Genomic DNA, 17,914 nt, shown 5'->3' on the forward strand with positions numbered 1-17,914 from the left:
TCATTTTATTAAAATATCACACATTTTCTCAGGTGGAAAGTCAAAAATAATTATACAGGCTATATTGGGGACAGAGAAAGGGATGAGCTGATTAAGTCAATTTTGATATACAATATATACTAGCGAGAATATTTTTCCAAGCATTTTTATATAAATATATATATATATTACACATTGAACAACATGTTCGGCATAAAGTTTGTCAGAATACCTAAAATCAATATATGTAGTAATTATTTGGGAGTTGGGGTAATTCGTAGACTAAATTTATATATTTTCGGCATTAAACTATAGTATATCTAATATTATACGTCACACTATAGTATATCCAAAATTACAATCTTACAAATTGAATTATATTATATATGTATATGGCATAAGGCCAGCCGAAAGTATGAAATAATATAAGAATATTAGGTATAGGAGAGATAAGCATCATATTGACCAGATTTCATCTGGCAATACTACATGCTCCCTAAGTTTCATTAAGGTACCTCCTATATCATTAGCATCATATATGGAGTAAAATCAACCGGATTAAAAATTCTGTAAATAGTTATATAGGGGCTAGGCCAAGTGTTCACCCGATTTTACTCATTTTAGGCACAAAAATGCACCGTTATAAGATAAATACATCCACTTAATTTTACTAGGATAGCTCATATATTGGCTAATACCTTCTGCTCAACGCAAAACGAGACTTTATCCATAACTCGACAAGGACATGACATATGGCCATACTTTTTTTGCTAAGGTTGGCAGGACTGTTATATGTTTACATGTCAAATTTGAGCGCGATCTGTCACATAGTTTTTTTTTTTAAGGCACTATAAACAAGTCAACCTCGAGTGTATTTTTCGAATTTTACTATGGAAATTAACGTTGATCAAAAAGTGTTTGTTTGAAATTTTGTTATTCCAATGGAATAAGTGCGACGGACGCAATGAAAATGTTGCAGAAGGCATATGGGGAGTCTTGCCTATCACGTGCACGTATTTTTGATTGGTATAAGTCGTTCAAGGACGGCCGTACATCGCTGGAGAACTTGCTCCATGATCGTCGTCCAGCAACGTCAATAAACGAAGAAAACATCGAAAAAGTAAAGAAAATTGTGTTGGAAAATCATCGTGTGACTGAAAGAGAGATAACTAGTGAGCTCAACATATCAAATGGATCCGCTCATAGCATTATTCACGATGTTTTGGGCATGAGACGTGTGTCTGCTCGACTTGTTCCAAAATCCAGCTCATACGTCTCGTCTTGTACGCGATTATTTGACCAAAAACAACGTAAATATTGTTCCGCAAGCACTGTATTCACCCGGCATGGCACCGTGTGACTTTTTTCTTTTCCCTAAACTCAAATTGCCGCTTCGTGGAAAGCATTTTCAGTCGATTGAAGTCATAAAAGAGAATTTGAAGAAGGAACTGAAAGCCATACCTAAAGCGGCCTACCAGAAGTGTTAGGAAGATTGGAAAAAAAGGTGGCATATGTGTATCGCCTCTAATGGTGACTATTTTGAAGGGGATAAAATAAATATTGAAGAATAATTAACCGTTTTTGTTGTTTGAGCCAGTCTCGTTTATATTTGAGCAGAAGGTATATGCGGTATGAAGTAAACCGGAAGTTCGAAAATATTTCGATAGGGTATATGGGCGCTAAGGAAGTATTGGCCCGACTCAATCCACTCTGATAATAGTAGAATAATATTATCAGAAATATATGCCCATATATATCCCATATTCGGTAGCTGGGGGCTTGAACAGATTTTGACAATTTTTAGACTTGAGATACCCCAAAGGCATATTTTTTTCGCAAAGTTTCGCTCCGAAATATTTTTTGGTGCTTGAATTGTTAACTGGAAAGTATAATAATCATATGGAATTTAAAATTGCGCTCCATATGGGAAGTAAGCGTGGTTGTAGTCCGATTTCGCCCATTTTCACACTATACCATGGGAATGTTAAGATAATCAAGTAAATCAATTAGCATGTATCAAATTTGAAATTAGTCAAGTAGTTCCGCAGATATGTGATTTCACCTGTTGTTGTTGTAACGGTTATTACGTTTCCCCCTATGTGATAAGTTATTAGGAATATAGGGGCCTATTCTGGATAAGTAGGAGTTTAACCTGCTACAATATCCAGAACAAAGTTGCACGAGGGTCACTCTGGTTTCTCGAGGCAACTCGAGCTCTACGTCTGCTATGGGTGGTGATTTGACTGCTTGGAGAGGAGCTCGTTATGTTCCTTAACCGGAACCACATGGGCCTCAGCTGTTTACTTTCGAGCACATGCCATCGATTCCATTGCCCGATCGGTTCTCCGGGTCCGAGAAGGCATGACCATCGAATTGAATTTCAACCAGGTCGTCATGTCTCCTCGGATTAGACAAGGCCTATCCATTTTGCCCGCTATGTTGATTTATCATTTACCGAATCTCCAAATTGAGATCCCTTATTCGGGGATCACAGGGATCGGCATCGCCTTATGCGCTCGTTTGCTTAGACAGTTTCGGTTTGGAAATTAGGGCGGATTTCCGCGATTCTTCCAGCCGGTATGAAGCGACCAGTAGTAGCAGCGATCACCTTGCGGCATTGACGCTCGCCAACGATGACGTCCGTAGAAATGGGTAGTGCGTTGAAGGTGCTCTCATTATTTTCTGTGAAGCCGACCCAGTTAGATTTGTTAAAGTTGATAAAGGTCGGGAGGTTTGTCGGTCTAGATAATTATGGGCAGATGGTCTAATGCGACAGTTAGCATAGGTCGCCTGGATATGCTTATTATCAGACCACCGCTAGCGAAGGCAATATCTAGAGCTATTACAGGTGCCCATAATTCTGGTGGGGGCTTCGTCATTCATTGTGCAGTATGTCGAATTGTCAGTCTGTTCCGCCAGCTCCATCCCCCTACGATCGTTTGACAGGCAGGAGTGCCAAAGATCGTGGTGCGCGTTAAAGTCGCCTAGCACCAAACGCTTTTCATCACGAAGTAGCGCACCTATGTTCAGGTGATATCCTGTTTGGCAACATGTAACTGGGGGGATGTATATATTAAATATTTTGAGCTCGACATCGCCTGACCGGACAGCTATACCCTTATATTCAAGGGTAGTGTCCCTGCGGTCGATGTCACCATCGGTTAAACGACATTGCACGGTGTTGTGCAGTATGAAGCCTAGGCCTCCACCATTATTTCGCTCGCGATCCTTACGCAAAACGTTGGTTAGACTGGTAGTCATGCTGCCTTGAGCTTCTTAGGGCTGTAGAGGTCCTTTCTTGGTAACTAGACTGGAGTTGGCGGCGCAGTGCGCGAACATGGTGCAGTTTGCACAGCCGTTGAGACAGGTGTCGCAATGGTGCGTTGGCAGCATGGGGCCACGTAACTCGTGGTCCACTCCCTATGGGTCCTAAAGCCTGGGCAGGTCTTAAGATGGCTCCATTCATTGCATGTATTGCACCTAACCGAGGTGGAGTTTGGATGGAGCCTTTTAGCGCATAGCAGAAGAATTCCTCGCGGCCCGGGTTGGACTCGATGCCAGCACGGGTGAGGCGGATACGGAGCAACCCATTGCTCTACTGACGACTAACTTAAACTAACACTTACCGATCCAAACAGAGTTAGATCGCCGAAATAACAGCCCTTGGTCGGATTAAATCCAGGTCAATTCAGGTAACGTATAACCGGCTGTTGTGGGAATTGCGTTGTGGTTTCACCTAAATGTGGGCGGTGCCACGCCCATTGTCTAATTATGACATCTGCTGCTATAAGACCCTGTGTACCATTCCGGATGTAAAATTTTATGTCTCTGACACGTTTAGTTATTGATTTATCGCACTTTTAGTAGTTTTTAGCAAAGCCGTTATATAAGGAGTGGGCGGTGTTATCATCCAATTTAACCTATTTTCCCAGTGTCGAAAGAAAAGTCATAAAAATTTATTCTGTACAAATTTGGGTTATATAGATTGAATGGTTTAGGATATATACACATTAAACTTATTAGGGCGGGGCCACGTCGATTAATGGCGTTTTGTAGACGTGGCAGTGATCCGATCACGCCCATATACATACAATACCAATTTTATTATGGTGCCAAGGAGCATGTGTACCATGTTTCATCAAGATATCTTAATTTTTACTCAAGTTACGGAGGGACGGACAGACCGACAATCACCCGGATTTCATCTCGTCATCCTGATCATTTAATATATATATATATATCTCGATTTGTTTTAGTTGATACAAACGACCGTTAGGTGAACAAAACTATTATATTCTGTACCAACATATAATAATATAATTAGTAATGTAGATTAAAATAAGCTCAATATTTGTATGGATAACTTTGTAATTGCTTATGTCATATGTACATTTTTTACAAGAGAAGGTTCTTTAGTGGAGAAGTAACAAATTTCTGTTTGATCATTTCATTGTTTAGGTAATTTCCTAATATGTAAGGTTTGACGAATCAGCGACTCATTATATCTAAGTAATTATGATATTATAAATATATATAGTGTCAGTATCAATATATGATTGGACAACGTATTATGCTCACCACTATTGCATAAAAAATAAGAAATGTATTTTCATTAAAATTTCCGCTTTGTCTATGAAGTAACACATGGACTGAACAGTCCCTGGCCTAACAAAGAAAATTTTTGGTTCAAAATTGGCTTTACAAGTATTCATCAATATAATCTCCATCAAGAGCAACACAATCATTCCAGTATTTTAATACCCCTTTTGTAGAACGATTTGTTTTTTGCCTCAAAATAGGCCTACGTTTTAGTGATAAAGTCTTCATTCGAGCGAAATTTCTTACTGGCGAGCAGTTTTTTGAGGTCTGCGAACAACCAATAGTCGCTGAGAGCCAAATCTGGAGAATAAGGTGGATGTGGCAGTAATTCAAAGTTTAATTCATACATTTTTGTCATTGTTTTCATTGACTTGTGTCACGGTGCGTTGTCTTGATGAAACAAAAATTTCTTCCTTGCTATATGCAGTTTTTTTTTTTATAATTTCGGTTTTCAAACGTTCCAATAACGCTATATAATAGTCGCCAGCTGCTGTCCACAGATGACGATCGTTTTGATTCCGGAGTAAAGTGATGGATCCAGGTTTTATCCATTGTCACATACCGACGCAAAAACTTCACTTTGCGATCAATCAAGAAGCAGTGTAAAATTAAGACACGAAATTGTTTATCATCCATTTTTTTTTTTAAATAACAAAATTAGTGTCACTCTTAGTACAATAACTCGCAAACTTATGAATAGAATGTCATGAAGTTCTAACAGCTAACTGAAAATGAGGTGAATTTAAAAAAATTAGCGTCATCTATGTGTGACATTTCAGTCCATGTATTATGAATGATTTATATAAATTAAACGTTTTTTTTACCAAATTAAGTAAAATTAGAAATATATTATTAGATCAAGAATTAGTTTTATACAAGAGCTGTCGTATCTTTCAAGAATACGCTTCATCAGCATATGGCGGTTATATATTATAAAGTTGGGTGGGCATATATAAAGTGCTGCCGAGTATAAGGTGTATGACTTATAAATAAGAAGTTGTAAACTGGGATAATAAGGAAAGTAGGAAGGCAGGAGTGCTAACACCATGGGCTCAATTAGCGCTGCGTGCGTAATTTTGATGCTCTATCGTAGGACCTTACAGTCTTTCTATTCCATTTCATCGTTTCGCTCAAACCATTTGGTTCTCTCAATGAAACTACTTTCATCCGTTATGCTTTTAAAGGACAACCTTTCAATGTTTGGTACCTGATGGGTTCTAAATATTTTGTGCCAAGGACCCGGATAGTAGGTCCTTTGTTCTATTTCTGTCATATTTGGGCCGTTTCTGCTTGTTATCCTGCAGCATCCGGCATAGTATTAGCTCTGATTCAGATTCGTCTAAAAAGGCTCCTAGCTTTGCCAACTCGCCTGCCTTTTGGTTTTCGATAATATTCCTGTGACCGGGAACGCAAGTGGAGTTGACCTGCCAGTGAGCTTAAAGCCTTCCTGCAGTTGTTGACTACGTTGGAATTAATCTGTGGTGTCGATAAAGCGAGCAATGCCGCCTGGCTGTCCGTGTATATGGTTGCTTTCTGTATACTCCCGTAGTTATTCAATAGAGCTCCACAGACCTTCTATATACCTAATAGTTCCGCTTGGAAGATGCTAGTTGAGTATGGTAGGCGGATAGAGATAGAGGTGTAGAGATCATTGGAGTATACCACCGTCCTTACCCCGCAGTCCATTTTGGAGCCGTCAGTATAGATTGTGGTAGTATCCTTCCCCCTACTATACCTCTTCTTCATTCACGTCTAGAGGAAATTCTCATCTGAAAGTGACTATTGAAATGTAACCTTGGGAGGATATAGTCTGATTTAGTTGGTTTAGGAAGGCGCTATGTCCGTAATATTTCCAGCTCCATCCACCTAATTAATTAATTCTAATAGCAAAGCTTGATGCTACTTTCAGTGTATACACATCTATGGGTAGCTGATGTAGGAATATATGGAGCATATCAGTCATGTTAAGTCATGACTTAATAGCCCCGGAAACCCCGGCACAGGCTGCTCTTTGTATTCCATTTAGTTTTCTAATATTATACTGTTTATTTAATGCTGGCCACAAACCCAGTGTTACGTTAGAATTGGTCTAATAACGGTCTTATACGTCCACATAACTTTATTTGGTTTAAAGCATCAGTTCCTGCTAAGTATTCTTTTGCAAGTGTAGTAGGCCATATACACTTTTTTATTCGTTTTCCAATGTTAATCTTCCAATTCAGTTTTATATCGATTTCAACCCCCAGATATTTTGCCGCAGTAGAAATTGTTGTACCACTGAGAAGATTAAATCGTGATATTTTTGTTTTACTCAAGAAAAGCATCAGTTCCGTTTTGCTAGGGTTAACACCTAGTCCGTTATTCGCGGCCCATAGGTGCAACTTTGTAAGGCTCTTTCCATAATCTCACTGATTGTGGAAAGAAACATCCCAGATACCATCAACACTATGTCGTCTCCATTGAGTTGAAGTATTATTCCATTGAGCGCCCCCTCCCTTAAAAGCGGGGAAAGAACACCTCTTTGAGAAGGGCCTCTGCTTACGTAGCTTGTTCGTGTCGCGGATCCATTTGATGTTATAATTCTTCTGTTTATAGGCATCGACATGTCTATCTGCAGAACCTGTTGTCTATGCCGCCATGTGACAGAGAATCAATAATCGTGCTTATTTATATATTGTTGCAGCCCCCTTCTACGTCAAGAAAGGCCGCCATTGTATAATGATTGGGATGTAGTGACTTTTTAATTAAATTAATGACTTCCTGTGGGGCAGTTTCTGTTGATCGACTCTTTATGTATGCATGTTGCACATTCGATAAGGTATCCCTCAGGATTACTCTTAATTCTATATCCATTAGCCTTTCTAGAACCATCAACATGAAGAAGGGGAGGCATATAGGTCTAAAATCTTTTGCGTTATCGTGTGATCTTCTTCCCGGTTGTGGTAGCAACACAACTTTGACTCTTTTTCATCTTCTGGGTATGTAGGATAGTCTGATGTTAGCCTTACATATATGTACATCTTACCTTCTGTCCTCTAAGCTAAGATCCGCTGAGATATGTTGATATGTTCCTTGGACAATATCTTAGTCAGTCTGGCGGATTCTTTGCAACTTTCTACCGATGTGCAGAAAGATTGCCATGAGTCCGCTTTTGTAATAAAACGTTAGGTTGTTTGAATTAGAATTAAAAACAAGTGTATAGCCATCAAATTGGGTCTTTTATTTAACAATCCAGTGCGCCGACACAAAGTAGAGTTTCAACGTAGACGACTTAATCTAGTAAATTCATTACAATATAGTAATTAAGAGATGTTGTCAGTTAAAATATCTACTTATATGCTTGTTCTTGTTTGAAAAACTGAAAATCTCCTGAATCCACCATGTAATAGCATATGACGACTTATTATCAGAATAATAATTGGATCTTGTCAGTAAAAGAAAATTTAATTTTTCGCACTTATTTTCAAAACCCTCACAACATGGCCAATTTTTTTTTATTTGATGTCTATATAAGGATAAGACAGTACAAATTAAGACAGAACTCATGAAAATTCCAAAAAGGTCTGTTTTTTTCACTGCTAACACTACTTTCTATTTATTTCATTTGTATTAATATTCATTTTACATATATATTTTGTGTAATAGCCTCAACATTCGCGATCATACTTGTACATAGAGTGGCTCACAGCTTATTTTATGCAAATTTCATTTTACAAACAAAACAATAACACCATTAAAAAACTTAGATTGATTGTTTAGAGATAAACTTTGAACTTTAAATGATCGGTATTAAAAATGCATTGCATAAAATGCAATTTTTTTTTACAAAAAACTACTGTTTTTGAGGGACTATATTGATTATTATTGAGATTTTTAAATGTAAAAATTAATTCCTTACAATCGACACACAAAAAAACAGATGATTTCACGTTAAATCTTTTTCGACGATCGCAGCATTTCGCTGATGATTTTTTAATTTCGGATCTTTATAATTTTCTTCACTAATAATTATACATTTTTATAATAAATCATAATAATCAATTTTTTTTTTAGCAAAAAAAAATAAAAATAAAATTATTTTTAGACCACAGGTTTCTTAGAAAGACTGCAGGTCCTTTTAGAACACATCTCAATAATCAAATTTATGGTATGATATTGCCACACCCCCTTTCCGCCCCTCCGAAAGTTAAAAAATCAAGTGTAATTATTGAGCTAGGGCCTTGAAATTGCCCAGACAGGATATATATCCTGGTTTGCGTGACTATTGCAAATTTTATCGCAATGTCAAAATTAATCATTATCATTGAAGAAAATTGTAAAAAGCAATATGTAACATTATTACGTGATTTTTAAAATAAAACTTATTATGATTACGGTATCTCCTTTTTTGTTAAAAAATTAAAACTTAGAATAGTAATTCGAGCATTACCTGTATTCATCTATACTAACAATAATTTTTTTTGGTATTTGAACCCCAGATAATTTTAAGCAGAAAAATCATGCTCACCGCCAGACACATTTTTTCGGAACTCGTCCCGGAGATCGGTTACGGGAAAAATTGAATCCAACATTTTTAAAAACGATTCGCCGTTTATTAAAGGACATGAAATTCAATAAAGTGCATCTTCCAAAAACTTTACAAAATAATTAAAATAGCTGGTACATATTTCTATTATTAAATTGAAACTACTAACTATGAACTATTCTCGATTACTTAAGTACTCAGTACACACACCTTTATGGTATAAACTGTTCTCCAATGCAGTATTTTCTAATGGATGTTTCGCCGTCATTTCAGCTAAACATTTAACAACAACTTATATTTCCTGTTGCCAACATTTTTTTTATTCTTTACATACTGAGATTCCAATTTTTTTGTGGACAACTAATATAATATTTTGAATTATTAATAATTGAACTAACCTAAGAAAAATAACCTTTTATCTTATATTGAAATTACTAATTTCAAAGTGATGTTTCAAAATCTGTCAGATATATATTAATTTTTAAATAAATCATTTGAAAACACTTACCGTATTTCGCTAGATTCGGTATTATCCAAATTAAAAATGAATTGATCTTCTGCTGGAGTTCTTTGTACAACATCAGTTCTAAATGTTTTAAGGGGGATCTGAATACTTTCAGCATATTGCTAAAATTAAGTGCAAAAAGTATTGTTATTGGTAAGCTACTTTTTTCGAGTTTAGTCGACTATATTTACCTGGAATTCAAATGCGAAATTATATTCGAAGTCATTCATTATAATTAATATTTTGCTTTTGCACAAGCATAAGATGTTTGTTTTCAGTTTGTTAAAAGTTCATGTTTCTCTTATTAAAAGCATAAAATAGTTACTCTTTATTTATTAAGCGATTGTCTCATCTGCTAACAAGACCTTGGTAATGAATGTGTTGTATATTATATTATAAAAGTGGATTTTTGATAGAGTTTTCTTCTATACTAAAGCTCATAGTAAAATTTTCTAAAGCTCAATGACGCCTTTAAAACTTTGAGAATAGTTAATAATTTTGACAAACAAGTGCACAAATAATCTTATTTATTTATATTTGTATGCATCTATATTACTGGATAAATTGTAGATATACAGCCAGTTTAAACCCCCTATCTAAGGTTTTTTTTAGTTTTTGACGCCACGAACTGATGTATTTTTCGGTTATACACAATTCAAAATAAGTGACAGACCATAATTCTCATTAATCTTCATTTGTTGTACGACAACTAAGGGAAGATTTCCTCAAATTTTTAGAAAATATTATATCATGCTAAATAGAAAATACACCTAAGGAGCATACCTAATATACAAGGTGGGTTCCAAAGTAAACAGGACTTTTAAAAATAGACAGAACAAATGGTTTTATTGTCAAAATCAATTAATTTTATTCAAAAAAGTCTCCTTCTGCTTTAATACAGCTTTTTGCACGGTCCAAACGCATGTCGAACAAGTGTTTTAGCTCGTTGCGTTTGGAATGGCCTCTACGCTTCAAAACGCTTCAAAACTCCAAGGTAGAATACCACATTAACGTTTTGGCCGGGTGGAACAAATTCTTTGTGGACAATACCATTGGAATCATAAAAATAAATCAGCATTGTCTTCACTTTTGACTTCTCCAGGCGCGATTTTTTGGGATAGGCAATCATCGCCACTCTGCTACGGGATAGGCAATCATCGCCATAAACTTGTTTCATCAATTGAAACGTTTCGGTAAAAGTTTTACCAATTTTAAAACAAAATTTAATACATATTGGCTCTTTGTTCGAAACTCATTTTCGCACCGATGACAAAAACATACTGACACTTAAAACGCAATAACTTCACTTCCAATAGATGAAATGTCATGAAATTTTTACTGGAAGTCGATTAGGGATAGCAGATTCTAACGCACTAGTCGACATATAGATGGCGCCACTAGAGTTTACTTTGTTACTTTTTTACTGTTTGCTTTGGAGCGCACCTTGTATATTCATATTTTTTCATTGTGTTGAAAATGTCAAATTTTCTACCGGAAAGTGATGATTTGCGGAAAGCATTAAGTTTTTATTTCCATTTGAAGAAAAGTGCTCTAGAGTCGATCTGAAAACTTGTTGGCTAAACAACACATCGATTCCTACGCAGAAGCCGAAAATTGGTTGTCTGATTGATTTTCTTCAAAAGATGAACATTTCTACTGGTATCCACAAATTGCCAGAACGGTGGTCAAAATGTGTAAAAAGCAATGTCAATACGTTGAATAAACTTTCCCATACAAAATTAGTATTTTATTTTCCCAAAAAAATTTTTTTTCATACCGGTAAACCTGGTATATTGATATTTAAAAAATCTTAATTAAATAAAGTTCCTGTAAGCGAGGAAAGAACCTGTAACTGGTTTGTTAGCTTAGGTCCAATGAGCACCGAATACGATTAACTCAGTGAACGTCCAAAAGAAGTAGTTACGGGCGAAAATATTCAAACCACAAAATGATTGTGGATGGCTGTTGATTGAATGAAGTTGGTAGAGCTAACACTCTATAAAAATATCAAATGGTTGTTGGACATATTAATAAAATAACAAAAATCGATTGATTCTGTCTGTTATTATTATAAAGTGTATCCTCAGAAGTCAAAAGAGATTATTTTATTTGCTATAATTTGATATTGTGCTGTTCAATAAAAAAAACATTAACTCTCAAATTTGAGATTTTATCTTAACCCAGACCGTGGTCTTACGCGTGAAATAGTACAAATAGTCTGAGTCCGCCGCCCAAAAATTTATTCGGCTTGTTTGCACTTATTGTTGCCATTCAATGGTTTGGATCACGAACAAAGATGCTTTAAAATTATATATCTACACACTTATACAAAACTAAAGGGAATAAATATGAGCTAAAAAAAAGGTTTCGGAGAGGAAATACATGATTTCTTGTTTTACATCAAAATATCGGTAAATTTACTTCCGAAATTTGTTATTGCTTTTGTTATTTGTTATTAAGTATTTAGCTATGTAATGAAAAATATAATAATTATGCACAATAACGCCGAGTTGACATAGCTATTCGAATGACATCATCAATTTATTTATTATTGAAAGCAATAACACACCAACAAGATTAAGTATATTATATTTATATGACCATTAAATAGCATTAAACTAACTAATAATTCATATTTATTTTCGGGAAAGTTAACTTTTCAACTAAAATGCTACGTAATTTTAATTTGTTTAGAAAACAAGCACTTTAAAATATTTTGGTTTTTATGAAGAAACGAAATGTACGAATAACATGTATACGTGATAGTTTATTTTTAAAAGAACTTAAGTTAAAGACAACAAAAACTTAGATACAAATATTCGTCGTCACTCAAAGGTGACGCTTGCGTTACTGAAAAGTTTTCGTAGCAAATATGTTATTTCATAAGCTTTCGCTTAAATTTTTAAGGTTGCCATATACAAAAAAAAGAAGAGAAGAAATGCAATATTCAATCAGAACAACTTTATGGAACTAATATCTATATGGTAGAGACAAGTAAGGAATTAAATTGAAACTTATTTCAATGTTAGCGAGTTGGCAGCTTGTTCAGAGAGGCAATATGAAAGCTTTTGGTAGAGTTAACCCATCCCAACAATATAATAAGAAAAAAGAGAACGCAAGCGCCGCTGACATTATTTACCCTCTGAAGATTAAGAGAGCTCTCTGTTACTCTCAATATATGGTGAAGGAACTTATGGTTGGACACAAAAAATTTCATTGAATTGAGACATATATTTAGTAAAAAGTAGATAAACTTAATTATGTGTTATGTATTTGCACAACTCACCTTTTTTGAAGTTACTTATGAGGAATTTTCTATTCTTTACCCTATTTATTCATTACAACTTAACTTTCATGTGCCCTTCGGGCTGTGGTGTCTAAACAAATAAAATATTTATGAAAATTTATTTTAGAAATTAACCTTATTCAGAGTCGTACTAATAAGAAACTTTAAATGATTTCGATACATACATGCTATATTAATGTGTTGATATACATATGAATGTACTTTTATAATTTGTTTGAATATAGAAGTACATATATATGTACAAGTATGTACACACATATCTACATATCGTCAACTAAAATGTAAATCGACGTATCATCTAAAAAATCGAAATTGAGTTTTTTAATGATACGATTTACAACTGTATACCATATACATTAGAGTGGGTCGATTTTTTTTTAAATCGCGTATGTTTTTACGGTACATTCTGAACAACTTTGCCTAAGAGAATATGGGTCTAAAACCGGTTTCGAGCCAGCGATTTTTTAGGTGAAGTTTGATTTTTCGGGATTATAAAAGTATCTTTGTCAGTTTTTGAGATATCCGAATGAAATTTAATACATAGGTGCATTTTGAAATTTTATTGATCATTTTTCGGAATCGGCCAGATCGGACAATTACATATATCACATACAACCGATTATTCAGTTATTTCGAATATATCAAAAACTGACCAAAAAATTTTGATAACCCCTAAAAATTTAAATTCCGATAAAAAATTCAATATAACCTATTATCAATTGCTTGATTTTCGTTCGTTCGTTTTTCGTTAACTTCCGATGACATATGTAAAAACATGGTACAACATGTTGATATACTAAAAGCGAATTTTGTAAAATAACCGCTCCATAAAAACTGTCAGTAAGGGCTTTTGCATGTGTAGATGCTGAATATATGTATATGATACATATCTCCTATACACTTGCAAAGTTTCCGTTAGAAAATATGACCATGTAAAAACTATTTCACACGCTGATTTTTTTTAATTATCATATACCAGCTTTTAACATACTTGGTCAAATTATACAGATAATATTATATATAATTTGAAAAATTGTCAAGACAATGAAAATTTTGTTTAGTTATACTGTTTATAAAAACCATACGAAGTTGAAAAATGCATATATTTTATCAATATTTATACTAAATTATACGGCTCAGCTTGTTATCTATACAATACCATAGTAGGATGATGCCGAGGAACACAATTGTTTTGCTAGGTATTTAAGTCATTGTTAGTTATGACATCATTATTATTGTCAATAGTTTCAACCCAAAGAATATTAGAACGGCACTCTGTTTGGAGGTGGGCGTGAATCAACGTCAATACAGGTAGCGACAACCGTTGTGTCATAAAACCAACATCTTCATACTTTCATTGGGACAGATTTGAAATAAAAAAAATTGTAAGTTATGTTATTGTTTTCCTTTTTGCGTTTTTGGTCAAATCATTAAGCGTTTTATCTAAATTAGGTGATCTAATTAGAATGTGCTCACATTTCATACAATAAATTCACCTTCTTTAAATCGAATAAAAGTTTATAAGTTATTTAAGATAAATAAAAATGCAGAAACTGGGACCTGCTAAAATTAAATAGTATATTTAGTCGAATAAACAACAGATATGATTTCGAGATTTATTAGGAATATTATTTTATTCATATTGTTACAATATAAAATTCATTCCGCCTCTTCAAGTTTGGCAAAGTTGAGATAAATTTTCAAATTGTAATTATTTTCTTAGCAAGTACTTATTAATATCACTCACACGACTTTGTTTGTATTTGCGCTCACAGCTTTCGAATTTTTTAAAGCAATTTTTGCAAAATTTAAGATACTATCACTTCTGAAACGAACTTGACTTTGTTGTTTTGGTATACTTCAGAGCGTATTTTCGAGCAATTTTATAAAGATACTAGAGGACCCCGTCCACGCGGTTCTGTGGCTAAGGTATACATTAATTATAAACATGCAGTAAAACCGTATTTCTGAACAAAAACGTTATTTCCGGTGTAAGAATAACAGTGAATTACCTCCAACTTTGAAAATGATTGATACTAATGATTTTTCTATTTTATTATTAATTTTATATTCAAGTTTGTAACAAATGATAATTTCTCTATTAAATTTTCGAGTCAAAGTGGTTGCTACACTAATATTTCCTATAGTATTTTTGATTGCAAAACGTGTACCGTTGCATAATTGAGTTGGGTTGAAATTACGATGAATAATAATAGTTGAACAATTTTCAACCAAAGATTATGTGATGTCATTCCGAGTATATTTAGATAATTTATATTTTCATTTTCATCAACAACAGTAGCGAATGATTTAAAATATGTCTGATAGCCTGACAACAACTGTTGTATCTGAAAACTAATTTCGTCAACATCTACATTTTTGGCCGCAATTTAGCCTGCTTACTGAGCCAGTTCTGATTCAAACAATTAATTTCAGGAATATACTCTCAATTAATTAATTTTTTTCGTCAACTGGAGTGCAGAAATTGTCTGGCAGTATAATGCATATATTTGGCGCCAGTTCTATTCTACTATTTCCAATATCTAGCAATTGTTCGGAATATATTTGGGCTGTTCAATCAACTTGCAATTGTGCGCGCATATTTATGGCCCATCGAAGTATTTCAACCCTTCACCATAAGAGCGATTGCTTAAACATTCGATAATCTCATTGGCTTAAGAAAAGCGAAAGTGACCGCGCTGTCGACAATCTCCAGACAGTGGTAAGACAGCACCACCGAAAAATTCATTGTTGCCGTTTAAATATTGCATTCTTCTGTACAATGCTTCGGGAATATTTGTGAACCATTATGCACTCATCTCAAATTATAATTGAACTTTTTATCAACACTGCAGCTTTTCTGCTATTTTTGTATGTTAGGTGTTGAATTCGGTTTGTTAAGAATGCCTGTGCGTCGTTCGCCCATAATATGCAACTGTCACGAGATTATATGTTGTGATGTTAAAAATGCCTTACCGATTCCACATGGTGCGTCCAAAAAAACCGCTTCGTTCAGTAGCAACAATCAGTATAATCCATATGCATATGTATTCGAAAATTTGCAATAGCTATGTATATTTATTGAATTTTTTTTTTTGTTTTAAAGTAATAAAATATTCAAATGATTCTGACATGATTTGAAATATGATTTTTGTCCATCCCCTGGTTCTAAGCTACCTCCCCACAATTTTTTAGCCAAATCGGTTCAGCCGCGCTTGAGTTATAAATAGTGTAACTAACATGACTCTCTTTTGTGTATTGGTGTAGTAAATGTCTTGTATCTTTTGTTGTATAAGTCCGATCGGGTTCCGATAAATGGCGTTAGAAAGATGACATTTCGTACTAAAAAACTGACAGTTTTGTGATTGGTTGATTCAGTTTTGTTTGAGCGCGCGTCAAAGATGGACACTAGCTATAATTTACATTTTTTCTTCGATAAGGGCGAAAACGCAAGCCAGACGGCTAAAAATTTGTCTACGTTTATGGTCCTGATACTGTAACAGCTTATCACGCGCCATTTTTTTTCGTCCATTAAATGTCGATAAAATCATGGACCGTCATGTAAACACTGTTTCGATTGCCCAAGAGCTAAAGATTGCACAAACAACCGTTTGAAACCATTTAAATAGGGCAGGATACGAAAAGAAGTTCAATATAGAAGTGCCACACGAGTTAACGCAAAAAAATATCATGGACCAAATCGCAACAAAATCGACAAATTTCTGAAGCGGTTGGTGACTGGCGATGAAAAATTGGGAGCACTTACGACAACGTCAAGTGAAACGGTCGTGGTCGAAACGGGGTGAGCCGGCGGAAACTGTGGCCAAGCCAGGATTAACGTCAAGGAAGGTTTTGCTGTTTGTTTGGTGGGATTGGTAGGGAATTATCTACAATGAGCTGCTCCCGTACGACAAAACTCTTAACTCGGAACTGTACTGTCAACAATTGGACCGTGTACTGTCAACAATTGGACCAGTGGCCAGCTTTGACCAATAGAAGAGGAATTGGACAAATGCCAGGCCACACACATCTATAATGACTCGCCAGAAGCTCCGGGTTGGTTCTTTCGTATCCACCTTATAGTCCGGACTTGGCACCAAGTGATTATTATCTGTTTCTGTCCATGGCGAACAATTTTCCTTTTGAAGAATTCGCTTTAAGAGAGGCTTGTGAAAATCAACTTTATCAATTTTTTGCCAATAGGAACGAAGGCTTCTATGAGAGAAGCATAATGAAATAATCCTTAAAATGACAACAAGTTATCGAACAAAACGGCGCATATTTGATCTAAATCCGATCATTCTAATTATGGTAATTAAAGCCTTCAATTTCATTCAAAAATTATGGATTTCTTTTTACCAAACCTAATATATTGACGATAGATAACTTACACATTGAACGACATGTTCGGCATAAGGTTTGTTAGAAAAAGAAAAATCAATATGCATATATTGCCGGCATTAAACTAGCACCAAGCACTGGGGACCCCATATTCGGTAACTGGAGGCTTGGATGGTTATGTTCCGATTTTGACAATTTTTAGATTTGAGATGGTATATCTCAAAAGCACTTTTATTCGCAAAGTTTTGTCCCGATATATTCTTTGCTGCTCGATTTTTTTTTACTGCAAAGTGTAAGAATCATATGGAATTTAAAATTTGGTTGTAGTCCGATTTCTACACTGTGACATGGGAATACTTAAATATTCTTACGTACCAAATTTAATTGAAATTGGTCTAGTAGTTCCGGATATATGTGATTTTACCTAAAGGTGGGCGGTGCCACGCCTATCGTACCATTTAGACATCGGCTCTTATAAAACCCTCTTGTATCATCATGGATTTAAAATTTAATAACTCTGACGCATTTAGTTATTGATTTATCGCACTTTTAGTAGTTTTTAACAAAGCAATTATATCGGGAGTGGGGGCGTGGTTATCATCCGATTATACCTATTTTCATGCTGTCACCAGAAATGTGGTAAAGATATGTCCTGCGC

General features: G+C 34.9%; 1 protein-coding gene across 33 annotated transcripts in view; it reads right to left on the reverse strand.

The window, feature by feature from the left end:
- The window catches only part of shot (dystonin-like protein short stop), a 155,025-nt gene that overhangs the window by 48,000 nt on the left and 89,111 nt on the right, over positions 1 to 17,914 (reverse strand). For 24 of the 33 annotated variants that reach the window (XM_036362135.2, XM_036362115.2, XM_036362114.2 and 21 more), the window contains one exon: positions 9,612 to 9,730. The exons of 8 other annotated variants lie outside the window; for them this stretch is intronic. In XM_036362135.2, coding sequence (XP_036218028.2) covers positions 9,612 to 9,730 — 119 coding nt within the window. Of the gene's footprint in view, positions 1 to 9,611; positions 9,731 to 9,799; positions 9,954 to 17,914 lie in introns of those variants that run through there. One more of the 33 variants, XM_036362120.2, reaches the window with a different exon arrangement.

This window comes from Bactrocera oleae, chromosome 4, assembly GCF_042242935.1.
Source record: "Bactrocera oleae isolate idBacOlea1 chromosome 4, idBacOlea1, whole genome shotgun sequence".
Classification (NCBI taxonomy): domain Eukaryota; kingdom Metazoa; phylum Arthropoda; class Insecta; order Diptera; family Tephritidae; genus Bactrocera; species Bactrocera oleae.